Source organism: Suncus etruscus, chromosome 9, assembly GCF_024139225.1.
Source record: "Suncus etruscus isolate mSunEtr1 chromosome 9, mSunEtr1.pri.cur, whole genome shotgun sequence".
NCBI lineage: Eukaryota > Metazoa > Chordata > Mammalia > Eulipotyphla > Soricidae > Suncus > Suncus etruscus.
The window spans coordinates 51,771,310-51,798,110 of NC_064856.1; the positions used below are offsets into that span (position 1 = coordinate 51,771,310).

Here is a 26,801-nt window from a genome sequence, read left to right on the forward strand (position 1 = left end):
AAAAATGTGGGACTGGAGAGATAGCATGGAGGTAAGGCATTTGCCTTTCATGCAGAAGGTCGTTGGTTCGAATCCCGGCATCCCATATGGTACCCTGTGCCTGCTGGGGGTGATTTCTGAGCATAGAGCCAGGAGTAACTCCTGAGCACTGCCAGGTGTGACCCAAAAACCAAAAAAAAAAAAGAAAGAAAAATGTGGGGCTGGAGAGATAGTACAGCAGGTAGGCTGCTTGCCTTACATGCTGATGACCCAGGGTTTGATCCCTGGCATTCCATGGTCCACCCAAGCCTGCCAGGAGTGACCCCAAAACATTCATAAACAAACAAATACGCAAATAATGAAATCCTTCATTTCTTTGTGAGAGTGAAGGGAACTACAACTAGCAGTGCTCAGAGTTTACTTCTCTCATTCTGAGTTCAGGGATTACTACTAGAAGAGCTCTGAGAGTCATATGGGGTGTTGGGAATTGAACTCAAACCAGGCATGTGTAAGGAAAAGATCCTACAGATTGTACTATCTCTCCAACCTCTATAGTCCTCTTTTTCTTAACTGTCCCTTTTAGTAGAGCCCTGAGGGCAGAAATAATGCATTTGCATGTGCTTTGTATACTGGAGCCCAAAATTCAATTACTAGCACTTCAGTCTTGAGTACCTCGAAAAGAAATTCCTAAGTACCAGTAAAACGCTTCACACTCCAAGATCCGAAATCAAACTAAGTAAATAAGAGTCCAGGATTTGATCTTGACACTGTGTGTCCCAATATCATCACCATGTTAGGTCCCAAACATTGTCAGGTATGGTGCAAAACAAAAGCCAAAAAGCAAAGAGATGATGTGAGGGGTGTGGTGCAAAAGATAAAGAACATTTCTTTTTTGTTTGTTTGTTTTGTTTTGTTTTTTTAGGCCACACCCAGCGGTGCTCAGGGGTTACTCCTGGCTGTCTGCTCAGAAATAGCTCCTGGCAGGCACGGGGGACCATATGGGACACCGGGATTCGAACCAGCCACCTTGGGTCCTGGATCAGCTGCTTGCAAGGCAAACGCCGCTGCGCTATCTCCGGGCCCTACGTTTCTTTCCTGTGTGAGATCCTGGGTTCAGCTCCTAGTATGCTGCACACCACCTCCACCACCACCAAGAGGAAATGAAAACTTCCTCTTCCTAAGTCAGAGCATACAATTTGCCTATGGACAGTGGGTGGCACCATCTGCAGTTTACTCTGCAGGATTCTCCACCTTCCCCAGTGAAGTTTCCCCGCATGTTGGCCATCAGACAGCAATTTTAGAATAAAGAAGAACCTGTCGGCGGTGACTGGGTTGTATCATCAGATGGCAGGTTCATTAGAGAAAGAACTGTGAGCATGGGAAAGTTCGGGGGCCTGAGCAATAGCACGATAAGGGCGTTTTTTTTGCCTTGCACGCAGCTCACTCGGACTAGACCCCCAAAGCCTGTCAGGAGCGATTTCTAAGCGCAGAGCCAAGGAATGTCAGCGCTGCTTGAGCACCGCTGGGTGTGGCCCCAAAACAAAACAAAACAAAAATTTTAAACTGCCTCTCCTGGGACCTGAAAGATAGCAGAGCGGGAGGGTGTTTGCCTTGCACACGGCACCTTGCACACGGCCAACCCCCGCTTCGATTCCCCGCATCCCATATGTTCCCCCGAACCTGCCAGGAGCCATTTCACAGAGCAGAGCCGGTGAGCACCGCTGGGTGTGGTACAAAAACAAAAACAAAAATAAATATGGACCGGAGAGATAGCATGGAGGTAAGGCATTTGCCTCCCGGCATCCCATATGGTCCCCAGTGCCTGCCAGGGGTGATTTCTGAGCATAGAGCCAGGAGTAACCCTGAGCGCTGCCGGGTGTGACCCCCAAAAAATTAAAAAATAAATAAATAAAAATAAAAATGAACTGCTTCTCCTAAAAGCTGACTGGTGAGTGGGAAGCAAATAGAGCAGCAGGCAATGATTGAGGTGTCACTTGTAAAGTAATCAAGTAATCATTATTGAAACATTGTATGTCTGAAACCTAATCATGAATAACCTTGTAACTTCATAGTGACTAAATTTAAAAACAAAATACAAATTAAAAGAAGAGAAAATGTTTCCCTTTTTTGTTTTGTTTTGTTTTTGGACCACATCCGGCAGTGCTCAGGGATTATTGCTGGCTTTGCACTCAGAAATCACTACTCCAGGGATCATGTGGGATGCTGGGGATTGAACCCAGGTCAGAAGTGTACAAGGCTAACACCCTACTGGCTTTGCTATCGCTCTGGCCTCTCAGGTAATTTCTTATTCTTCCTTTTGTTTTTGTTTTTAGATCACATCCTGCCATGTTCAAGGCTTATACCTGGCTCTGAGCTCTGAAATCATTCTTAACAGGATCAAGGACCCTATGGGGATCAAACCCAGGTTGACATGTGCAAGGCAAATGCCCTACCCACTGTACTATCTCTTCGGCTTCAAGTTTCTGAGCACATATAACTATGCAGGATAATCTCATATCTTCCTTACTCTCCTCTTAAAATAGTAATTATTATCTTTTTATAAGTATACTTTTTTCTTTCTAGACATTACCTAATGCGGCTCAGAATTTCTCCCTTACTCCTTACTCAGAGATAACCGCTGATGGTGCTCAGAGGACTGTACATATAGTGTTGGAGACCAAAACTGGGTTGGCTGTATGCAAGGCAAGTGTCTGACTTGTTGGTTTATAACTTATAACTTGGTTTCATTCAAAACAAAGATCATCCCTGGTTTTTGGGTTTGTTTGTTTGTTTGTTTTTGTTTTATTTGAGTCACACCCAGTGGCGTTCAGGGTTATTCCTGGCTCTGTGCTTAGAAATCACTCCTGGGCCCGGAGAAATAGCACAGCGGTGTTTGCCTTGCAAGCAGCCAATCCAGGACCTAAGGTGGTTGGTTTGAATCCCGGTGTCCCATATGGTCCCCCATGCCTGCCAGGAGCTATTTCTGAACAGATAGCCAGGAGTAACCCCTGTGCACCGCTGGGTGTGGCCCCCCCCAAAAAAAGAAATCACTCCTGGAAGGCTTGGGGGACCGTATAAGATGCCGGGATTCGAACCACCATCCATCCTGGATCGACTGCTTGCAAGGCAAATGCCCTACCGCTGTGCTATCGCTCTGGCCTCCTCAAGAAAAAAAATTTTTTTTTTTTTTTTTTTGGTTTTTGGGTTACACCCGGCAGTGCTCAGGGGTTACTCCTGGCTGTCTGCTCAGAAATAGCTCCTGGCAGGCACGGGGGACCATATGGGACACCGGGATTCGAACCAACCACCTTTGGTCCTGGATTGGCTGCTTGCAAGGCAAACGCCGCTGTGCTATCTCTCCAGGCCCAATAATTTTTAAATAAACTATAGCCCGTTGCCTTTTCCACATGGCTTTGTCCAGGAGCCAATGATGTAAGTGAATTACTTTAGAAAGCTATCTACCTAAGATAAGCAAAGATATGGCAGAATGTTTACCATATCCCAGACAAATGACCAACCAAATTATGTGTCTGGGTATACTTAGTCTCCTAAAAATTAATACTATATCATTGAATTTATGAGGCACTCAGAAAAGTCTAATTCATGGAGACAAAATATGGAATTAAGATTTCAGGAACTGGGGGTAGGTGGAAATGGTGAAGTATTATTTAGAGAATACAGAGTTACAGTGAGGAAAGCAAAAAAGTTCTGGATGTCAATACTGGTATTTATTCAAGAAAATGTAAGTACATGGGGGCCGGAGTGATAGCACAGAGATTAGGCGTTTGCCTTGCACGGTGCCAATCTAAGACGGACCTTGGTTGGATCCCTAGCGTCCCATATGTCCCCCAAGCCAGGAGCGATTTCTGAGTGCATAGCCAGGAGTAATCCCTGAGCGGCACCAGATGTGGCCCAAAAACAAAAAACAAAAGGCTTCTGCACTAATAAATGGTTAAAATACTAATTAAGGGGCCGGAGAGATAGCATGGAGGTAAGGCGTTTGCCTTTCATGCAGGAGGTCATCGGTTCAAATCCCGGTGCCCCATATGGTCCCCTATGCCTCCCAGGAGCAATTTCTGAGCCTGGAGCTAGGAATAACCCCTGAGCACTGCTGGGTGTGACCCAAAAACCACAAAAAAAAATACTAATTAAGTTATGTATGTTTTACCACAATAGTATGTATGCGTGTATATACATCTATATTAGGTACTGTAATAGGAGGGAAAGATAGAAACCATGAAAACATGTAAGAAAGAGCTGCACTGATGAGATTGTACAGAGGTTGAGGCACTTGCCTTGCATGAGACAGGCCCTTTGTTCAACCCTGACACCATAGATGCTTCCCAAGCCCTACCAGGAGTGACCTCTGAGAACAGAGGAAGAAGTAAGTCTTGAGCACTGTCAGGTGTATCCAAATACAACTCCACTCCCAAATCTTGTCTAGGTTTCATGGGTCTCCGAAAATAGGGGGAAGGAGCTGCTGAGAGAGGAAGTGTTCCAGGCAGAGAGCCATGAGGGTATGAGGTACAAGTATTTTATGAAGTTTGTCTAAAGAACTGCAAGGCTATTAGGTGTATTTGGTAATAAAAGTCATGAGCACAGTGAAGTCTGGGTCTCCCCCACAGAAAAAAAAAAAAAAAACATTGTGGTAAAGGCACCAGAGCAATAGTAGAGTGGGTATGGTGCTTGCCTTGCAAGCAGCCAACCGGATTCAACCACTGGCATTTTATATGGTCCCCTGAGCACCACCAGAAGTAATTTCTGAGTGCAGAGCCAGGAATAACCCCTGAGCATTGCTGGGTGTGGCCCCCAACCAAAACAAATCAGAATTATAGTAAAGGGCCAGAGAGAAATCTCACTGAACTAAAACATGTAAAGCATGTGAAACCTAGGTTTGCTCCTGGCACCCAAACATACAAACAAACAAAAACTGTGGTAAGGTCAACACATTAGAATATGAAAGGAGCACATAGAGAATACAGAGAAAGCTCAGCCCCTCCATCTTGGTGAATGACCTTTCAATCACAACACACAGAGACTTTGTCTCCTAATATCATGAATAGCTTACCTGCCACATTTCAGTATTCAGTGTGTAAAGTCACCTGTGCAGCCTCAGTGATCTCTAGAGCATAACACACATGACAGACTTCCTTTTTTGTGGTGGTGGTGGTGGTGGTGGTGGTGGTGGTGGTTGGGTCATACACAGCAACATTCAGGGGTTACTCCTGGCTCTGCGCTCAGAAATCGCCCCTGACAGGGTCGGGGACCATATGGGATGCTGGGATTCGAACCATCATCCTTCTGCATGAAAGGCAAATGTGCTACCTCCATGCTATATCTCTAGTCCCTGACAGACTTTCTTAATAAGGGGTTCTGGGAGTAGAAGGCACAGCCCAAGAGAAAGAGCCTCTGATTGTCCAGGTCCAACTCACACACAGTCACATTCTTTTGATCACCTTCCTAAATAAATACACACAATTTAAAATGTCACTTTATTTCTTTATAGAGGGGTAATAGAGTTGGACCATACCAACTCTCTCCTCACAACTCCTCACATGAATTCAACTCCAGTTCACTTTGAACTCCAGTTCAAACTCCTGACTCTGTGCTCAGGTGATCATGTTGTGTCAGGGGTTGTTCTTACATAAAGCAAGTGCTTTAACCCTGTATTTGCTTTGTCTGGCCCAAAGTTTTACCCTCTTAAAGTATACAGTTGTTTTACATGTGGCCAACCTGGGTTTAATTCCCAGGATCACCAGAAATGATTCCTGAATGCAAAGCAAGGAGTAAGATCAGAGCACAGCAGCCAGAGAGATGTAAGGTCTTAAAGTGTTTGCCTTTTTATGCAATTGACCCAGGTTCAATTCAGGCATCACATATGGTCCCCTGAGTAATTCCTGAGTGCAGAGTCAGGAGTAACTCCCTGACATTGCCAGGGTTTATTGGGGGGCATTGCCCCCAAATAAAACAAAAATAACAGCAAAAAGACTTGAGCACAGCCACGTATATATGCACCTCAAACAGACAAACAAAAAAATAGTGTGTACAATTCAAATGGGTTAAAGAGAGAATACAGGAATTAAGACACTTGCTTTGAAGCCATCTTCCCAGCAGAAAAAAATGGCCCACTTTTTTTTCTAAGCTCCAAAAGAAAATGATGGTCTCTGACTTTTCCCAGGTAATCTATTGAGACCTTCTTTTTTATGGAGGTATGCAGACTCCATTTTCTGCCTGAAGCCCATAGCCAAACCCAACACCTGCTGCAGAAAAGGTCTACAATTTAACCTTATCAAACTGCCAATTCACCAAAATTGTTTCAGAATTATAGATCCTCAAAATGTTATAGTAGTAGGATCACAGCAAATCTGATAGGCAAGTTGCATAGAAGACCACCAAGCTCGGTGAGCCTCCACAATAACATAGAAGATTCATTGAGCACCAAACAGCTGAGTATATCCTCACACACTGACGTTAGTAACACCAGAAGAGATATAACAATTATTATCAATTGACCCTTATTGAGCTAAGCTTAGATAACTCCATTTACTTTTGTGTCGTAACTAATAATAGGAAGTAAATTTGTGCCTAGAAGGGTGCAAACGAGGGATACAGGTGGGAAACTGGTTGAAGGAAGGTCATATTGGTGGTGGGATTGATATTTGAACATTTAAAGCCTGAAACGACTGTACTATAAACAACTTGGCAAATCACAGTATTATCATAAAAAATAAAAAGACCAGGGCCAGAGAGATAGCATGGAGGTAGGGCATTTGCCTTGCATACAGAAGGATGGTGGTTTGAATCCTGGTATCCCATATGGTCCCCTGAGCCTGCCAGGAGTGATTTCTGAGCGTAGAGCATGGAGTAACCCCTGAGTGCTGCCGGGTGTGACCCAAAAAACAAAATAAATAAATAAAAATTAAAAGACAATTGCTTTGCAAATAAAAACAAAATCCCTTGCCTCACATGAATTCAACTCCAGTTCAATTCCTGGCACCGTATATGGTCCCCCAAACCCATTAGGAGTGGTTCCTGAGCCAAGAGCCCAGAGAAAAAGCCTTGACTACTGCCAGATGTGGCCCAAAAAACAAACAAAAATAAATAAGAATAAGCAAATACAATTTAATGACATGAAATATTTTCACATGCCTATGAAATTATTCCCACCATTCCTCCCGAGAACTTTTCATCTCCCCAGACATAAACTCTCCTCTACCCATGAAGCATTCAATCCCTTTGCCCCCAGCCTCTGGCAACAGTTGTTCATGTTCAGGTTTAAATCTGGTTGTGCTAGTGGCCTCATTTAAATGGCATCACACATTCCAACTGGCTTATTTCATTTGGCACAATGTCCTCAAGGTCCACTCAAGCTTCATGCTGAACAGTTTTTTAGGTGAAAAGCCTGGTACAAAGGTTGTTAAATTTGGGATTTAAAGACTGAAGGATAATACTTACTTGGCAGGGGAGATACCATGATCACTAAGGTGGTTTCCCCAGGGCGAGGCTCACCCATTGCACTCCGGGTGTGCTGACCCCTGCGATTTCCCCAAATGTGGGAAACTCGACTGCATAATTTGTGGTAGTGGGGGACTGCGTTAGCGCTCTCCCCTTAATTAAAAAAAAAAAAAAAGACTGAAGGAGCAGAGACAGGGTAAGACTGAGAGATGCGGTCAAAGATGAGGCCTGTTCTCTGTTTACATCACAACGGGCAAAGCAGAGGCTTGACAGCTGCATCCCACTCCCACAGAACACCCCTCAGAGCTCATTGCTCCCTGGTGGCTGTGATTAACTTAAATTCTGTCTAGTGGGCTCTTTCAGGGTGTTAAATTTAAGTGCAGGCCTTTGTGGTGATGGATCCCTTCCAGCTTGGTTTCCATCACAGAGAACCTCTTTTTCTGCTCAGTATACATCTGCTTTGGGTGGAAGGAGGAAACCAGAGGTGCCATAAGCAAATCTATGCAAACACACCCACTGGCTCCTCTGTCTACAATGTCCTTTCTGAATTTCTCCTGCAAGCCTTTGTCATTCCGAGAAGGTGTTCCCTGACCTCTTCCCCATTTGCAGTCCTTTCCTGTCTTGCTCCCACTACGTCAGGACTCATCTCCTATGGACAGAGTTTCATTTGGCTGAAGGCAAGAAAACAAACTGAACAAACATAGTTAGCAGCTACATAGTTGGCCCCAGTGTGGGGTGAAGAAATAAAGATGAAATTGACCAAGGCCTACTGTCAGGCCTCAGAACTGCTTTATGCCCCCCAAAGTAGAAGAGGGTCTTCTATTAGTATTACCTAAAGTCCTGGGTTGGGTACTAGTATGATCCCTGGGGGCAGTGGTAGCCTTGGTACCAATGGGTACAATTGGGTCAGATAGGCCAAGGTGGTTTTTCTTTGTTCTCCTCTATTTTGTTTCGCTTTGTTTTGGGATCACACTTCTGTTCTGGGGCTTCCTCCTGGTTCTGTACTCAGGAAACTAGCCTTTTTTTTAAAAATTCCTTTTGTGCCACACTAGGACTTAATTGTGGCTTGGTTCTGTGCTCAGGGATAATGTATGGTAGCATTCGGAGGATTGTATTACCTGCCAGAGATCCCTATGCAAGGCAAGTACCCGGCTCACTATATAATTTCTGCAGCCTCAGAAGACCATTTTTTATTAATTTAAAGAAGGTAAATTTCTGGGCTGAAATATACAGTGGATAGGGCATTTGCCTTGCATGCAGCCAATCTGAGTTTGATCCTTAATATACCATATGGTCCACCCAAGCACTATCAGGAGTAATCTCTAAACCCAGAGCCAAAATTAAGCCCTGAGCATTGGTAAGTGTGACCCCACAAAAAGGGGGGGATGGAAAGGAGAGAGGAGAAGGAGGAGGAGAAAGAGAAGGAAAATAATAATTTCCAGGGCCAGAGAGATAGCATGGAGATAGGGGCTTACCTTGCATGCAGAAGGATGGTGGTTCGAATTCCGGCATCTCATATGGTCCCCTGAGCCTGCCAGGAGTGATTTCTGAATGTAGAGACAGGAGTAACCCCTGAGCACTGCCGGGTGTGACCCAAAAAAAACCCAAAACCAAAACAAAACAAAACAAAAGAATAATTTCCAGGGTGCAGGTTGTCAAAAAGTTTAGGAACCTTTGTGAAGAAAGTGAAAATTTTGAGGAGTTAGGCCTGGAGGTGTGGCTTAGGCCCAGGTTGCATGTTTGGCACCACAAGAAAGAAAAAAAAAAAAAAAAAAAAACGGTAAAAAGAAACAAAAACTGGAGGATAGGGAGGTATATTCCTAGAGTTCTCAGAAAATCAGAATGAGGGTGAGGGCCCTGGATAAAGTCCTGACTGGCTCCTATCCAGTCTACCTTATCTCAGGGTACCTGAATTCTTACCCAATTCTTCCCAAAATGACTCTCGCTATATAAACCTCAACTCAATTGGTCCTGGACCCATCCACGCAAATCTCTCTCTGTGTTCTCATAACACTCACCACCTCTGTGATTTAATGTTTACTGCCCTCTTCTGCAATTATTTACTTTCTCACTTCAACCCAATTGGAGTGACTATAGAATCATAATAAAGTCAACAACAACACATGATTCCAAACCATACAAACACCAAAAATCAATTTAAAATCAAATGTGGAATGACTCTGAGGTGTTTCTGGCAGCACTTGCCCGGATTATTTTTTTTTGGAGAAAGGAGGTTGTGAGTGGAAAAAGTTTTGGAAGCCCTGGTCTATAATTAGTTGCCTTTGTCCTTACAGACAGTATTTTGCTCAAGGATGGAAATCATTTTGGTTTCATCTCTCCTCCTTTCAGCTAACCATCACCATGACTTGAATTGTTTGAGGATTTTGGTAAAAAACAACAAAAAAAAAAAGAAAACAAAACAAAACAAAGAAAAAAAAAAACAAGGGGCTGGAGAGATAGCATGGAGTTAGGGCATTTGCTTTGCATGCAGAAGGATGGTGGTTTGAATCCTGGTATCCCCGAGCCTGAGTATAGAGCCAGGAGTAACCCCTGAGTGCTGCTGGGTGTGACCCCAAAACAAAAACAGACAAACCAACCCTCTAGGTTAGCTTGCCTTGTACATGGCTGATCTAGGTTCAATCCCTGGCACCATATATGGTCCCCCAAGCCATCTAGCAGTGATTTCTGAGTTCAGAGCCAAGAGTAACCAAGAGTATCTTCTGAGGCTTCTGGCTGTTCCGTTCTACCTTCAAAAAAATACCTTAAAAAAATCTCTCTAGAATAGATTATGGGGTTATAGCAGTAATACAGTGGATAGGGCATTTGCCTTGCACATGTCTGACCTGGGTTTGATCTCATATGGTCTCCCAAGCCCATCAGGAGTGACTCCTAAGGGAAGAACTAAGAGAAAATCCAGAGCACTACACGGTGTGGCTCAAAACAAAAACAAAGAAAGAAATTCTAGGTTAGTGGGCAGAGAAGTTAAAGCACTTGCCTTGCATGTAACTAACTCCTATTCTTTCTGCACATGGTTTCCCAACTACCAGCAGAGGTCAATCTTGAGCACAGTCAGAAATAGCACCTGGGGGCCAGAGAGATACTCAGCGGTATGGCATTTGCCTTGCACTCTGCCGATCGGGATGGACCTGGGTTCGATTCCCAGCAACCCAAATGGTCCGCTGAGCCTACCAGGAGCAATTCCTTAGCACAAAGCCAGAAGTAATCCCTGAGCGCCACCAGTTGTGACCCCCCAAATAGCACTTGAACATCACCACAAAACAAAGGTTTATTGCAACCTAAATCCAAATATTTTACTTATCTACTTTCTTTATTATCTCTCATTAGAATGTAAATTCAGATTTTGGGAAGAGATCTGTTCTGTTCACTATTATTTTTCTCTGTATACTCACAACTTTGAGCAATAGGAACTCAATGAATGAACCTAAAGGAATGAAAATGGTAGATGTTTCCAAGAGACAAGTTTTTTTCCTTTAGATAATTTTTTTTTTTTTTTTTTTTTTGGTTTTTGGGTCACACCTGGCAGCACTCAGGGGTTACTCCTGGCTCCAGGCTCAGAAATCGCTCCTGGCAGGCTCAGGGGACCATATAGGATGCCGGGATTCAAACCAATGACCTTCTGCATAAAAGGCAAATGCCCTACCTCCATGCTATCTCTCCATTCCCTAGATAAGAATTTAGGAATATATTGGGGCCGGAAAGAATCTGGCATCCCATATGGTCACTGGAGCCTGCCAGGATCAATTTCTGAGCATAGAGCCAGGAGTAACCCCTGAGTGCTGCTGGGTGTGATCCAAAAACCAAAAAAAAAAAAGAGAGAGAGAGAGAGAGAGAGAGAGAGAGAGAGAGAGAGAGAGAGAGAGAGAGAGAGAATTTAGGAATATAATCAAGTGGATTGATACAGTACACTGAGTACACATTATCAAAACGTCATGCTGGCTCAGGGGAAGGCTAATCAGAGATTATAATACTGGTGAAGGGGACCGGAGAGATAGCATGGAAATAAGGCGTTTGCCTTTCATACAGAAGGTCATTGGTTCGAATCCCGGCATCCCATTTGTTCCCCCGTGCCTGCCAGGAGCAATTTCTGAGCGTGGGGCCAGAAGTAACCCCTGAGCGCTGCCAGGTGTGACCCAAAAAAATAAAAAGAATAATAATACTGGTGAAAACGGAAACTGAACCCAGACATGGAAAGGGACTTTTTAAAAGACACACACATGTACATAATGAGTTTCCAATGATGTTCTAGCATGTGATAGCTTCACTCCTGGACTTTGACTTTCAATGGGAGGTGCAAGATTTTCCAGAACTGAACTGTGGAAAATGACATTTCCTTAACTTGAAGGAAATTTAAAATTTGAGAAATGAAAAAAATTTCTATTTGTTTTTTTTTTTTTTTGGGCCACACCCAGTGACGCTCAGGGGTTACTCCTGGCTATGCGCTCAGAAGTCGCTCCTGGCTTGGGGGACCATATGGGACGCCAGGGGATCGAACCGCGGTCCGTCTCCTAGGCTAGCGCAGGTAAGGCAGGCACCTTACCTCGAGCGCCACCGCCCGGCCCCTGAGAAATGAAAAAAATTTTGAGAAATGAAAAAAAGAAAAAAGAAAAGAAAAAAGAGGAAGATCATATTAGAAAAGGAATGACGGGGGGTAATAAAAAAAGAAAAGAAAAGAAATGACACTTATGATGAGAATAATGACTAACTCCAAAGATAGTTTCACTGGAGAAAACATTTTAAGATTAATGAAAAAAATCTTGTCAAAAGATCCCAGGGGCCACAGAGATAGCATGGAGGTAGGGTGTTTGCCTTGCATGCAGAAGGACGGTGGTTCAAATCCCGGTATCCCATTTGGTCCCCTGAGCCTGCCAAAAATCGCGTAAAGTCAAGAGTAGCCCCTGAGCGCTGCCGGGTGTGACCCAACAAACAAACAAACAAACAAGCCCAGAAAAGTTCTTTTATTAGCAGTTCAAGCTATTCATGCAAAAGTGTATACAACAGAACACTGCTCTTTTTTTTTTTTTTTTTTTTTTTTGTGGTTTTTGGGTCACACCCAGCAGTGCTCAGGGGTTTTTCCTGGCTCAGAAATTGCTCCTGGTAGGCGCGGGGGACCATATGGGATGCCGGGATTCGAACCGATGACCTTCTGCATAAAAGGTAAATGCCTTACCTCCATGCTATCTCTCCAGCCCCAGAACACTGCTCTTTTTAAGTTTTTTGTTTTGTTTTGTTTTTGGGTCACACCTGGCAGTGTTCAGGAGTTACTCCTGGCTCTCTGCTCAGAAATCGCTCCTGGCAGGCTCTGGGGACCATATGGGATGCCGGAATTTGAACCACCATCCTTCTGCATGCAAGGCAAATGCCTTACCTCTATGCTATCTCTCTGGCCCCTCTTTTTATGCTTTGTTTGTACTTTCTGACATGGAATATGAGATTTAAATGGACATTGTCTGTATCAGCTTCATTAAAATAAACTAAATATTTATAAACATTTATGATAAAAAGTAAAACAGAAATCAGCAAAGAAATGGGTTTGATGACCAGGCTGACCCGTAAGCAAATGGGACCCAAGGCTGAAGAAGGCAGCAGAATTCCCAAGAGAATGCTGTGTCCAAAACTAGTTTTCTTTATTTTGCTTTTGGGATCACAACAGGTAGCGCTCAGAGATTATTCTTGCCTCTGCACTTAAGAATTACTCTTGGCTCGGGGCACCATATAGGAAGCCAGAGATCGAACCTAGGTCAGCAGCATGCAAAGCAAGAGTAGCTTGCTACTGTGCTATGGCTCGGACCCCCAAGATTAGATTTCCAACCGCAAGTAATCACCAATGCAAAACTGGCAATTTTTTTAGAATATTTTTTATTGTGACCATAGTGAATTACAAATCTTTCACAGTAACAGTAAGAACTGGCAATTTTAAGAGACCAATGGAATCCACTAAGGTCTGCAAAGCCTTAACTTTAGCAAAAGGTTGGGGCACCACCACATTGGTAGACTTAGTCCATTTTAGTGGACACAGGTCTATATAGTAGTGATTCAATATATAGTGATTCCATTATTTCAGGGCACTCATAAATGATACACCAAAAATGAAACTGAGAATGAGGGAACACACAGAAGAGGTGTTAAATCACCCAGTGATTTGTTTGTTTGGGGGCCACACCGGGTGACACTCAGGGGTTCCTCCTGGCTATGCGCTCTGAAGTCACTCCTGGCTTGGAGGACTATATGAAACCCAGGTCCGTCCTAGTTTAGCGCGTGCAAGGCAGACGCCTTACCGCTTGCGCCACCGCTCCGGCCCCTCCCCTAGTTTTTTTTTTTTAAATAAAAGCCGACTTATTCTCCCAAGAACAGTCCTAATTCTAACGCAGCTTGCAGCCAACTACTTTCCCAAAAAGGTTGGCCAACAAAGTCTCGAGATGGGGGTGGGGTGGGGGGAGGTCACCAGACCGGAGGTGACGATTGGATGAAATTTAAGGCGGAGCCAACAAAGTGGGCGGGAAACACCCCGCCCCATGCAGTGACGTACGTGTGATTACGTCACATCCGGTCTGGTGGGCGGAGCGGAAAACAATAGAATGCCCAAGGCGCATGCGTATGTTGGGCCCGGGCTCCGGCGAGTTTTTCCGGTTGGAGGGGAGTGCTTCCGGGTCGCTGCCGGCTACGTTCACCGGCGCGGTAAGTACAACTAGCTAAGTTTTTAACTTGCGTCTCTCTGCCCCATATTTCTTTCTTTCTTCCCCCGAGGGAAATTTAATTTTTCTTCATCCACTCCAGGAGCTTCAAGGTTCAGACTTCTTTTTCACATCCAAAGCGCACCAGCTCATTGGCCGCTTCCTCTAGGATAAGCCCCGCCCCATCGCTCAAGTTCTTTCACTCATTGGTGCTGCCTCCTGTCACTTAACAATCCCTTCAGTTCATTGGCTTTGTTCAGGCCCCGCCTTCTTTATCCCTATTGGAGTAGACTACCGCGTAAATTCCCGCCTCTGCCTTCTCTCTGTTGGTCGTTCTTACTGTCAATCAAAGTGAAAGCCTGGACAGTGGCTGCATGGCAAGGGGTTGGGCATCCCGAGACTTTCTCTGGCTTTTAACCTCTCATCTGGAGGGTGGGTGTTATTTTTCGTGCTGTCTGGCCTAGGATACTGAAAAGTAGGGCCTAGCCTCACATCCGTCAGATTCATTGAGGACAAATGAAAACTAGATGTTGATTTTTCCCCCCCTCATCTCTAGAAACTGTCCTGGTTCTTTTCCCTGCTGGAGTTGTCAACTACCACTCCCTGTATGACCTAAATCAATCTGTCCCTTACTAGGCTTGAGTTTTGCAATGGATGGAGAACCTTTAATTCAGATTCTCTGTGATTTTATAGGTCAGCGCCCTCAGTTGCTCCATCAGAGCTGAATTTATATGTCCTTCCTCGTTGCCTCGTTGAGTCATTTATTCAATCCTCCATCTACTTGTTTATCTATTCGTACCAACAGTGTTGTCTGGAGGAAACACCACTGCACATTATTAGCCTCGCCCCCTTTTGATTGTTTCTTGCAGTGGCTAATGTTGCTGACACCGGGTAGGTGTGGTACGGACCATCATAAGGAAGCAAACAATAGGTCTCAGTAGTTTGGAGGTAGATTTAGTTTCTTTTTTTTTTTTTTTTTTTTTTTTTTTGGTTTTTGGGCCACACCCGGTGACGCTCAGGGGTTACTCCTGGCTATATGCGCTCAGAAGTCGCTCCTGGCTTGGGGGACCATATGGGACGCCGGGGGATCGAACCGCGGTCCGTCTCCTAGGCTAGCGCAGGTAAGGCAGGCACCTTACCTCCAGCGCCACCGCCCGGCCCCAGATTTAGTTTCATAAATCCGTGCTACCTCTAATTTTGTCTAACTTTGTAGTCCTAATTGCATCTGATTTGCTCTTACATACTACTTCCATTCTCTTCCTGCGTATAGTTTACAAACAGCTTTATCTTTTATTAATAGGGTGGTATAATTATTAGCCCCATTTTACAGATGAGAAAACAGGCTGTGAGGTTAAGGTCAAACAGTTACTAATTGGTAAAGCCAGTACTCAACCCCAGATCTTTTCGATTTCCATATGGAGAAATTGTTTTCCTGTTCATCCCAGTTTTTAAATTGAACTAGCCAAATAAACTAAACACAACCAGAGAGTTGGATTTACCAGGCCCTTTCCCTCAGTCTAGGAGCCATGTCCACCTTGTTCCCATCACTCTTACCCCGGGTGACTGAGACATTGTGGTTTAATCTCGACCGCCCCTGTGTGGAGGAGACTGAACTTCAGCAACAGGAACAGCAGCATCAGGCCTGGGTGAGTAGGGGCCAAGCACAGTTGGGGCAGGTGTTTGGAGGGGAGCTTCCAACCTTACTAAGTTGAGTTTTACTTTTTTCTTTATTTATCTATTTTTGGTTTGCGGATCATACCTGGCAGTGCTCAGGGATTACGCCTGGCTCTGTCCTCAGAAATTGTTTCTGACCAGCTCGGAGGACCATATGGGAGCCAGGGATCTACACCCTACCACTGTACTATCGCTCTGGCCCTGGCTTTTACTTTTTAAAATTTTATTAAAATACCATGATTTACAGTTATTCATAGTTGAGTTTTAGACATACTATGTCCCAACATCAGTGTCTACTTCCCTCCACTAGGGTTCCCAGATTTTCTACCATGCACCTCCTTCCCCTACCCAGTGTGTCACCTTGACAGGCATTTTTTTTAAGTGTGGTTGTTGACATTTGTATATTTTGGGGTATTTTTTTTGGGGGGGAGCCACACCTGTCAGTATTCAGGACTTTTAGCTCTGCATTCAAGGATCACTCCTGGTGGGGGTTGAGAGGTTAAGGGGTACAGGGATGGAAACCAGGTCTGTCACATGCATAACAAGCTTCCTACCTACTTTACTATCACTTCGGCCTCCTTATTGTTTTTTGGTGTTTTTGTTTGTTTTGTTTTGGTTTTGGGTCACACCCAGTGGCACTTAGGAGTTACTTCTGGCTCTGCACTCAGAATTCACTCCTGGCAGGCACAGGGGACCATATGGGATGCTGGGATTTGAACCAGGGTCTGTCCTGTGTTGGCCGAGTGCAAGGGAAAAGCCTTACCACTGTGCTATCACTCCAGCCCTCCTTATTGTTTAACGTTTTTTGGTGGGAGGGCTTTAGGGTTTTGTGACCACATCCGGTGGTGTTCAGGGGTTGCTCTTGGCTCTGCGCTTAGAAATTACTACTAGAGGGGCCAGAGAGATAGCATGGAGGTAAGGTGTTTGCCTTTCATGCAATTTATTTTTGGAGGGATGGTCACACTAGATTGTGATGGAGGGGTTGTACTTACTGTTTTCTGCTCAGGGATCACTCCTAATGGTTCATGCAGAAGGTTCGAATCCTGGTGTCCCATATGGTCCCCTGGACATGCCAGGAGCGATTTCTGAGCATGGAGCCAGGAGTAACCCCTGAGCACTGCCGGGTGTGACCCAAAGACCAAAAAAAAAAAAAAAGAAAGAAAGAAAGAGAGAGAGAGAGAGAGAGAGAGAGAGAGAGAGAGAGAGAGAGAGAGAGAGAGAGAGAGAGAGAAATTACTACTGGCAGGCAGATGAAAGTTAAATGCCTACTCGCTGTGGTATCTCTTTTTTTTTTTTTTTTTTTTTTTTTTTTTTTGTATTTGGGTTACACCTGGCAGTGCTCAGGGGTTACTCCTGACTCTATGCTCAGAAATCGCTCCTGGCAGGCTCAGGGGACCATATGGGATGCCGGGATTCGAACCACCATCCTCCTTCCAGGAGCGACTTCTGAGTGCAGAGCCAGAAGTAACTCCTAAGTGTCACTGGGTGTGACCCAAAAACAAAACACAACAACAACAACAACAAAAAAAAAATCAAAAAACAATAAGGAGGCCGAAGTGATAGTAAAGTAGGTAGGAAGCTTGCTATGCATGTGGCAGGCTTGGGAAAACCATATGGGATACCGGGATTCGAACCAATGACCTTCTGCATGAAAGGCAAACGCCTTACTTCCATGCTATCTTTCCGGCCCCTGTGATATCTCTTGAGTCCTCCTTACTATTTTTTTAATTTATTTTTGGAGGGATGGTCACACTAGATTGTGATGGAGGGGTTGTACTTACTGTTTTCTGCTCAGGGATCACTCCTAATGGTTCTGGAGGACCATAAAGTGTAAGGAATCAAATCAGGGCTGGCTTCATGCAAAACAAGTACCTAAAGCCCTGTACTCTCTCTCTCTCTAGCCTCTACTGTTCTGTTTATTTTAAATTTATTTTTTGTAATGCAGGATAACAAACCCAGGTCTCTTATATGCAAGGCACGCACTTTACAATTGATTTATATCCCAGCTCTTATTCTAGAGACCTACCCTAGAAGAGATTTTTTCCTGAGCTGGAAAGAATCTGAGAGTAGCACATATCTAGGTTCACAAGTGTCTAATTTCTGTAGGTCTAATTTGCTAGTGGCAAGGGAACATCTGGACCAGATCAGAGCCCACATTGCTGATACTCAGCTCATGTTTATTTTCCTAAAGAACAGGAAATACTACTTTTGACTCTGGACTATGGGTTTGACAGGTACCATATTCTGTATTAATGGTCTTTATCTTCACAAAAATCTTAGGAGGAAACAAAGACCTAGAGAGTATGAGTTATCAGTTTCTAAGTGGCAAGATGATAGGTGAGATTGGAAATGAATTGTGAAGAGAAATGAAAGGCAGCTTCTCCACATCTTCTTGCTCCCAAGAAGTCTTGGGTTACTCCCATGTCTGGCCTGCCCTATTTGGATTCTGATACTTCTCTTTTCCCCCTTCAAACAGCTTCAGAGCATTGCAGAGAAAGACAATAACCTGGTACCTATTGGCAAGCCAGCCTCAGAGGTGAGTGGTTTCCGTAGGTGGGCCTGTATGGGGCCTGGGTGGACCAAAATTCTGCTATAATTCTCTAGGTCCTGCCTCAGACCCTGAGGTAGATATAACCGTCAGCTCTTGTGGAGATCATAGAAGGAGGTCAGGGAATTGGGGGCTATACCCAGCCATTGAGGCTCTATAGAACATGCACCAGATTGCTAAACTTAAGGGTAGCAGGATTGTGGAGCAGGGGTCATTCATTTGCCCCTGAGAGAGGCTCCAGGTGAGTCAGCCTGTGAACCAGTCCAAGCAGGCCTGGAGACCCAATAGTCTCTCCCCTGCCTTAGCACTATGATGATGAGGAAGAGGAAGATGAAGATGATGATGAAGACAGTGAAGAGGACTCTGAGGATGATGAGGACATGCAAGACATGGATGAGATGAATGACTATAATGAATCCCCTGATGATGGCGAGGTCAATGAGGTAGGCCAGAATGTGGGGAGGATCTTTGTTGGGTCCTGACCTCTAACTGGACCAAAGGGCACAGGAACCCTGGAGAGATCCAGGGTCCAGTGGAATGGCTGTGGTCCCTCCCCACCCACACACAGCCTAATTTCCAGGTGGACATGGAAGGCAACGAGCAGGAACCAGACCAGTGGATGATCTAAGACACAGTGGGTTTCAGCATATTCCAGGCCAGCCCAACCCAGCCTGCACCTCTGCAGAACCAGCAGATCGCCCCAGTGCCTGGAAACTCAGCTACAGACAACACCTCATCTTGTTGCCAGGACCTGGTCTAGGCCTCCGCAGGACACCTGTCTACCCCTGAATCTCCAGAGCCTAAGTGTACCTCACCTTTTTGGCCAGTACTTCCCACTCAGTTGTCCAGCCTAGTTTCTTTGTAACTCTTTAATAAAGACACAGGACTGATTTCTCCTCATGTCTGTTCCCCATTTGTTAATGGGACTCCTGAAATCCAACACCTGTTGAGCTTCGGGAAAGGGCACAAAAGAACCTCTGGCACACCTAACTGAGGTGCTTCTCTGTAATGCCCTTTGGAGCAGCTTGTCCCCTGCCATTTATGCAGGTTATCCCAAATAGTACTGTTTCCTCTGACCCCATCCAGAGTGCCCAGGGCTGGGAGGACAGGCCTCTGAAGCTATGCGGTCACACAGTCAGCATCCTTGGTGTTCAGAGTGAGATCAAGTCTCAGAGTAGGGGAGGGTCTCCTCAGAAGTCCCCAGAAAATTCAGTGATAGAGCTGAATTGAGTGTGGAAGCCTCCTATCCATCAGTCCAAAACTTTCTGGAAGGAGGGGATTCCGTGAGACCAAGCAGCCTGACAGAACTCTGCCTTCAGTCCACATGAAGCTGGAGTGGGGCAGAACCTCTCTAGCCCTGAGCTCAGCAGCTATCAGACCATGAGCAAAGAGGGATAGGGAGATTCTTACTTGGGGCAAAGGTGGAGGGGGCCAATGGTAAGTACCCCTTGGCCCAGATCTCAGCCAAGTCCAGCATAGGTGAGCTGGGCTATGCCGTCCTTGATGGCAGGGAAGTCTGGGAGGCCAGTATGGTGGAGGCGGCAGCGGTATCGACCACAGCTCTTAGCATACTGCAGGAAGCGGGGTGCACCCGGGAAGAGCACATGGTCCGCCAACACAGTGGCACCAGCTGGCAGTAGGGCGTGGGCCTCCAGCAGCTGCAGATCCCGAAGGTAACGTCGGGGCCGGTGTGCCAAAAGCACCAGGTCTGCCCGATTCAGCTGATGCTCGCTTCGAAGACGCGGGATCACCTCCTCCGAGCTACCCACAATGAGCTCCACCTGTGGAGATGGATGGGCCTGCAGGTGAGGGTGGAAGCAACTGCTCTTTCCCATACCACCCAGCTCTGGCCTACTTTACACTAGGCCCTGGCATAAAGGTTCTTGTACGGACCTCATGTTCTCTCTAGCCTCAGAACCTCAGAATCAAGTTTCATATCATGGGGGGCCGGGCGGTGGCGCTAAAGGTAAGGTGCCTGCCTTGCCTGCGCTAGCCTTGGACGGACCGCGGTTCGATCCCCTGGTGTCCCATATGGTCCCCCAAGCCAGGAGCAACTTCTGAGCGCATAGCCAGGAGTAACCCCTGAGCGTTACCGGGTGTGGCCCAAAAACCAAAAAAAAAAAAAAAAAAAAAAGTTTCATATCATGATTTCCACTTTGCCAGTGAAGAGGCTGAGATTTACCCAAGGACACACAGATCAAAAGAGCAAAGGTTTGTATCCAGGTTTGTTGGCCTCAGAGACCCTTCTGGTTCTGGGTTCAGGAGGGGGACATGGAAGGGGTGTCACATCTGGTGGTGCTCTGGGCTTACTCCTATTCAGGGATCACACCTGCTGTGGGCTTAAGGGACTACATACAGTGCTGGAGATGAGATTTGGGTTGGCCACTTGTAAAGCAAACACCTTAATCGGGTTTTTTTGTTTTTTGGTTTTTTTGGTTTTGGGGCCACACCCGGCAGTGCTCAGGGGTTACTCCTGGCTGTCTGCTCAGAAATAGCTCCTGGCAAGCACGGGGGACCATATGGGACACTGGGATTCGAACCAACCACCTTTGGTCCTGGATCGGCTGCTTGCAAGGCAAACACCGCTGTGCTATCTCTCCAGGCCCGCACCTTAATCTCTGTACTGTCTCTGCAGCCCTATTCCTTCTTTTTTTTTTTTTTTTTTTTGGTTTTTGGGCCACACCCGTTTGACGCTCAGGGGTTACTCCTGGCTATGTGCTCAGAAATCGCCCCTGGCTTGGGGGGACCATATGGGACGCTGGGGGATCGAACCGCGGTCCTTCCTTGGCTAGCGCTTGCAAGGCACACCTTACCTCCAGCGCCACCTACCCGGCCCCTTGTTTTTGTTTTTAGGCCACACCCAGTGACGCTCAGGGGTTACTCCTGGCTATGCACTCAGAAATTGCTCCTGGCTTGGGGGACCATATGGGACACTGGGGGATCGAACCACAGTCCATCCTAGGATAGCATGGGCAAGGCAGATGCCTTACCACTTGCACCACAGCTTTGGCCCCCTATTTCCTTTTTTTTTGGGGGGGCCACACCTGTTTGATGCTCAGGGATTACTCCTGGCTAAGCACTCAGAAATTGCCCCTGGCTTGGGGGGACCATATGGGACGCCAGGGGATTGAACCGTGGTCCTTCCTTGGCTAGCGCTTGCAAGGCAGACACCTTACCTCTAGCGCCACCTCTCTGGTATTTCCTTTTTTTGAAGTGAGGCCTCATCAGCAGTTTCAGGAGTTACTTCTAGCTTGCATTAAGGAGTCTCTCCTGGCAGTGCTTGTGGGCCATATAGGATGCCAGGGATCAGAACCTGGTCAGGCAGGAGCAAGGCAAGTGCCCTACCCACTGTAGTATTCTGGTTCCCCCCACTTTTTTTCTTTTTTGAGGGGTGTTGGTCGATATTAGCTGTGCTCAGGGCTTACTCTGTCCTGTGCTCAGAGATCAGTCCTAGTGCTGCTCAGGTGACCATATACAGTGCTAGGGCTCAAGCCAGAATCAGCCATATGCAAGCACCTAAATTATGTACTCTCTGGAATGGTTTTCAGTAGAAAATAGTTGCATATGAGCTGGCAGAGGACAGAAGCTCATAGACTCCCATGGTCACAGTCCCCTAAGGAAGCTGCTTCCTTTCTTTGCCTCAGGGGAAGTCCCATGAAGGTCAGGTCAAGACCTGGGTGGGCAGGGAAGAGAGGGCTGGAGAGGCAGGGGCTGACCGTGCGTTCATCGAAGCCAGCCAAGCGGATGAGCTTCTCAGCCACTGCTGCAGTGCGTGGGTCTCGCTCCATGGTGAAGAGGCGTCCCCCAGGCGGCAGCGCACGTGCAATAAGTAGAGTGGAATATCCGCAATAGGTGCCCAGTTCCAGCACACAGGTGGGGGCCTTCTCCTCCACCAACCGCATCACAATCTGCCCTGTGGAGGGAGATGGGCCCCAGTCTCCTGATAAAAGGGAATGGCAAATACCTACCTTCCTCTTTGCATCCCCAGTGATCTGGGGTTTCCTCAGTTTTACTACAGCCCCAAATTACTCCACTGGTCCCCTGCCCCTATGGTTCAGTCTCCACACATCTAGAAACCTTCATAAAAAAACAGATCTTTGAACTTTCTTGGGACCCTCTGGCTTCTGAGTCCTATACTCTTAGAGGCCTTTGCAATTGAATATGGACCCTCAGCTTGACATTTAAAGCCTCCTTGGATTAATCCTGACCTATTTTTCCTTTGGTTCTTCCCCTCTGTATCCTCTATGAGTCATTCCAAACAATTGCCCAGAATCTGCCCAGCTGGGGGCCAGGATATGTGGCTCAGGAGGACAAGTACAGGAGTATGAGTTAGGCTCTGGGTTCACTTTCCCTGGGACCCCACAACAATAGCCAAAACAATAATAAAAAACCTCTCCTGTGGGGCCTGAGCCAGTGGCATAAGCGGTAAAGTGTTTGCCTTGCATGTGCTAACCTAGGACAGACCACAGTTCGATCCCCCAGCGTCCCATATGGTTCCCCAAGCCAGGAGCAATTTCTGAGCGCATAGCCAGGAGTAACCCCTGAGTGTGGCCCAAAAAGAAAAACAAAAACAAAAAACACCTCTCCAGGGGCTGGAAAGATAGCACAGCGGTAGGGCTTTTGCCTAGCAAAAGGTCCTAGGAGGGACCTGATTCAATTCCCAGCATCCCATTTGGCCACCCAGCCTGCCAGGGACAATTTCTGAGTGCAGAGTCAGGAGTAACCCCTGAACGCCACCAGGTGTAGCCCAAAAATAAATAAATAAAAGTAAAAAATAAACAGAAGGCTGGAGAGATAGTACAACAGGTAAAGAAAACATTTGCCTTGCATGTGGCTAACTTAGTTTCGATCTCCAGCATGGAGATCCAGCATGGTCCCCTGAGCCCATTCCTTTATACTGGCTGCCCTTCCCACACTCTCCTGCCTGGCCAACTCCAAAGCAATTCTAGATACAAATGTTCCTTCTTCTAGTAGGAGCCAGGCAGAAGCAAGTGCCAGGAGCCAGGGAGATGGTCCAAAGCCCTGAGTGTTTGTAGGAACTCCAAGTTTGGCCCCCAGGGTTAAAACTAAACATATAGTAGATCGGGTAGGGCTCTAGCCTTGCAAGTTCCCAAGACTCAAGCCTGCCAGGAATTCCTGAGTGCAGAGACTGGGGTAACCCCTGAACACTGCTGCATGTGGCCCCAAACAACAACAAAAATACCCCACAACAACCAACTTCGGTCCCCAACATACATGGTCCTCTAAACAATACTGAGAGTAACCCCCTAGGTTTGCTGGTGTACCCATCCTTCTCAATAAAAAGAATGAAGAAATAGTCACCAGTGTTTGAACTCTTTGCTAGCACTTCCCATTTCAATTCCCCTTCTGTTCATGGACTATTTTTCTGACACTCTATCTGGAGGAATTGCTTTCCCCACCCTTTCCTTTTGTCCATGTGATGAGAGAGTCACACACATACCCTTGGCTGTGGTGCTCATTGGGGGTTCATATTTCTTAGTTGTTGTGACTTCACACATGTACTTGCTGGGCATCACTCTGCTCATCAACTTTATTTGGAGGGCAGGCACACTAAGCAGTTCTCAGGGGCTACTCCTTGCTCTGCTCAGAAGTCATTTCTGGTGGTGCTCAGGAACCTGGTGTTGGGAATGGAACCCTGGCATCCCTCATGTAAAACAGTCCTTTGAACTCTCACACATCTTTAGAGCCTACCAGGAATGCAAGCATTACATATATGCTATATGTAATAGATATTACTCTGCTGTACTCAGGCTTACTCCTAGCTTTATGACAGGAATCACTGCTGGCAAGACTTGAGGGACTATATGTGGTACAGGGTTATACCCGTAGTGCTCAGGACTGTTTTCAACAATGCTCAGTAGACCAGGTGCTAGGGATTGAACCTAGAATTCCTGCATGTAAAGCGTGAACTGAGCCATCTTCCCAACTTTACACACCTTTTTCTTCCTTCCCCTTCGCCCAAACCCTAGTGATGCTCAGGGGTTACTCCTGGTTCTCCACTTAGGAATTAATCCTGGTGGTGTTCAGGAGACCATATGGGATGCAGGGGCTCGAACCAGGGTCAACTACATGTAAGACAAGTGTCCTACCCACTGTACTATATGTCTGGCACACCACATATTTTTTTTTTTTGGTTTTTGGGCCACACCCATTTGATGCTCAAGGGTTACTCCTGGCTATGCGCTCAGAAGTCGCTCCTAGCTTGGGGGGACCATATGGGACGCCAGGGGATTGAACCGTGTTCCGTCCTATGCTAGCGCTTGCAAGGCAAACACCTTACCTCTAGTGCCACCTTCCCGGCCCCCACACCACATTTCTTAAGTCAGAAATGAAAAGCTGAGGCTGGAGTGATGATATTACAGTGAATAAGGCATTTGCCTTGTTTGATCTTCAGCATCCCATATTTTCCACTGAGCCCACCAAGAGTGATTCTTTGAGTGCAGAGCCAAAAATAACCCTTGAGCACTGCAGAGTGAGACCCCCAAAACAAAAATAAGAAATAAAAGTACTTGGAAGCTGGACTCAAGACAATCAGACAGACATCTACCCTGAATGGGAAGTAGGAGTCTCTGGACAGATAATTAACATCATGGGATATATACTAGATGGTCATTACTCTGAGGTTTTTTGTTTTGTTTTGTTTTGGTTTTTGGGTCAGTCCTGGTGGTGCTCAGGGGTGACTCCTGGCTCTATGCTCAGAAATCGCTCCTGGCAGGCTCGGGGGACCATATGGGGTGCCGGGATTCAAACCACTGTCCTGCATGCAAGGCAAACACCCCACCTCCATGCTATCTCTCCAGCCACTACTCTGAGTATTTCTGCAAGAGTGAGAAGAGTAGGGTCTATGGCTATAAATGACCATGCTTGTGAGGAGGATCACTCTTGGTGATCAGCAGTTGAATCTGGGTCACCCACATGCAAAACTAGTACTCCAGGGCCGGAGAGATAGCACAGGGGTAAGGCGTTTGCCTTGCATGCAGAAGGACGATGGCTTGAATCCTAGCATGTTCCCTTGAGCCTGCTGGGATCGATTTTTGAGCGTAGAGCCAGGAGTAACCCCTGAGAGCTGCTGGGTGTGGCCCAAAAACCAAAACAAACAAACAAAAAGCCAGTACTCCAGTACTTTAAACAATCTCTTGGGCTTTATGTTCCCACTGAGACCAGAATTTTTAGATGATTCATTCCTGTGGCTTCTACCTCTTCCCCTAACACCTGGTATAAGCCTAGTACAAAAAAGGCAACATGCAAGGTCAGAGAAATAGTAAAGGAGTTAAGATCCTTGCTTTGCATTTAACTGACTTCAACACCATACATGACCTGAGTATAACTAGGAGAGCTTGCTGAGCAGCACAAAACCAAGACCAGTTCTCTGAATGCTGCTAGGTGTACCACACTACTCCAAAGAATGTCACAATATTTTCTGAATGAATCAATTAATGTTCCCAGCCCCATCATTTGGACTGTAGAGAAAAAGAAGCCCAGAGAAGACTAAGAATCCACCCAATTCATCCAGGGAGGCAAATGCAGATCCTAACTTGCTTCCCCATCTTGGCGGTACTTCTAAGTGGAAATCTGTGGAACACTAACCTTTAGCAGGCCCCATGTGGCTTAGATACTCGCAGTGGCTGCTCCAGTGGTCCAGTGTAGTTAGGATATGAGCAGGATCCCCAGGTAGCGCATGGGTGAGCACGTAGCTGAAGGCCCGTTCCTCAATCCGCAAGCCTGACTGGCAGTCTCGGAGGCTTCTTAGCAAGACTGTACGCACCAGAAGCCGGAAGTAGTGTCGGTACCGCACCAGCAAGGTCACCAGCAGTGGCAGGAAGGCCAATGCAATGGCGGGAGACATGGCTCCGTCCTGGGTGTGGGGGAGGAAACCCACCCCTGCTATTCGTCTTGATCTGTGCTACAACCAAAAGCATCTATTAGCCCCAAAATCTCATAAGCCATGGCTCTTGGTTAGAGATATCACAGGGGTTAAGGTACTCACCATGCACACGCAACTGATCCTAGCACCACATATGATCACTACTATTACCTGCAAGGGGTACTAAGCACAGAGCCAAGAATAGCCCTTGAGCACTAGTGGAATGTGGCCACCAAACTGAAAGCAACAACAATGAAACCATGGGTCAAAACAGTTCCATTTTGGGGGTGAGGGAGGGGACACCAAATGTTGCTCCTGGTTCTGCATTCAAGAATCATTCCTGGTGGGTTCAGAGATGCTGGGGACCAAACCCAGGTCAAGCTGCATGTAAGCCAAGTGCTTTACCCCTTTTGTACTATTGTTCCAGATCCTGAACAGCTAAATATTTTGCTCAGAGTCAAAGAGCATCAAGTTGGTCTGATTCCATGCCCTGTAATTCAGAATGCCATGTTAAGTTTAGCACCTTATCCCAAAGAATTTCTTCCTATTTCTGGCCCCTGGATCCCTC

General features: G+C 46.3%; 2 protein-coding genes and 1 non-coding gene across 3 annotated transcripts; 2 read left to right on the forward strand and 1 right to left on the reverse strand.

Annotated features, from left to right (window-relative positions):
- The first annotated feature begins 7,426 nt into the window (after nt 1-7,426).
- On the forward strand, nt 7,427-7,590 carry LOC126019683 (U1 spliceosomal RNA). The gene has a single exon (XR_007499312.1). It is a non-coding gene; the product is annotated as a U1 spliceosomal RNA (small nuclear RNA).
- Nucleotides 7,591-14,033: 6,443 nt separating this feature from the next.
- ANAPC15 (anaphase promoting complex subunit 15) lies at nt 14,034-19,248 on the forward strand. The gene is made up of 5 exons (XM_049780489.1): nt 14,034-14,117; nt 15,629-15,772; nt 18,277-18,336; nt 18,654-18,791; nt 18,929-19,248. The coding sequence occupies exons 2-5, from the start codon at nt 15,653-15,655 to the stop codon at nt 18,974-18,976; spliced, it is 366 nt and encodes a 121-aa protein (XP_049636446.1). The 5' UTR covers nt 14,034-14,117; nt 15,629-15,652; the 3' UTR covers nt 18,977-19,248.
- Nucleotides 19,249-19,808: 560 nt separating this feature from the next.
- Nucleotides 19,809-26,233, reverse strand: TOMT (transmembrane O-methyltransferase). Its single transcript, XM_049780488.1, has 3 exons — nt 25,957-26,233; nt 22,065-22,261; nt 19,809-20,129 (listed from the first exon to the last, which is right to left on the reverse strand). The coding sequence occupies exons 1-3, from the start codon at nt 26,213-26,215 to the stop codon at nt 19,809-19,811; spliced, it is 777 nt and encodes a 258-aa protein (XP_049636445.1). The 5' UTR covers nt 26,216-26,233.
- Between the last annotated feature and the right edge of the window lie 568 nt (nt 26,234-26,801).

Bases quoted from the DNA above. Each gene is read 5' to 3' on its own strand.
- ANAPC15 (XM_049780489.1), top strand. From the start codon at position 15,653: ATGTCCACCTTGTTCCCATCACTCTTACCCCGGGTGACTGAGACATTG. The intron at 15,773-18,276 runs GTGAGTAGGGGC...CCCTTCAAACAG, and splicing joins AACAGCAGCATCAGGCCTGG to CTTCAGAGCATTGCAGAGAA. The intron at 18,337-18,653 runs GTGAGTGGTTTC...CCCCTGCCTTAG, and splicing joins TTGGCAAGCCAGCCTCAGAG to CACTATGATGATGAGGAAGA.
- TOMT (XM_049780488.1), bottom strand. From the start codon at position 26,215: ATGTCTCCCGCCATTGCATTGGCCTTCCTGCCACTGCTGGTGACCTTG. The intron at 22,262-25,956 runs GTTAGTGTTCCA...CTCCCTCCACAG, and splicing joins CCACATGGGGCCTGCTAAAG to GGCAGATTGTGATGCGGTTG. The intron at 20,130-22,064 runs GTCAGCCCCTGC...CCATCTCCACAG, and splicing joins CTGGCTTCGATGAACGCACG to GTGGAGCTCATTGTGGGTAG.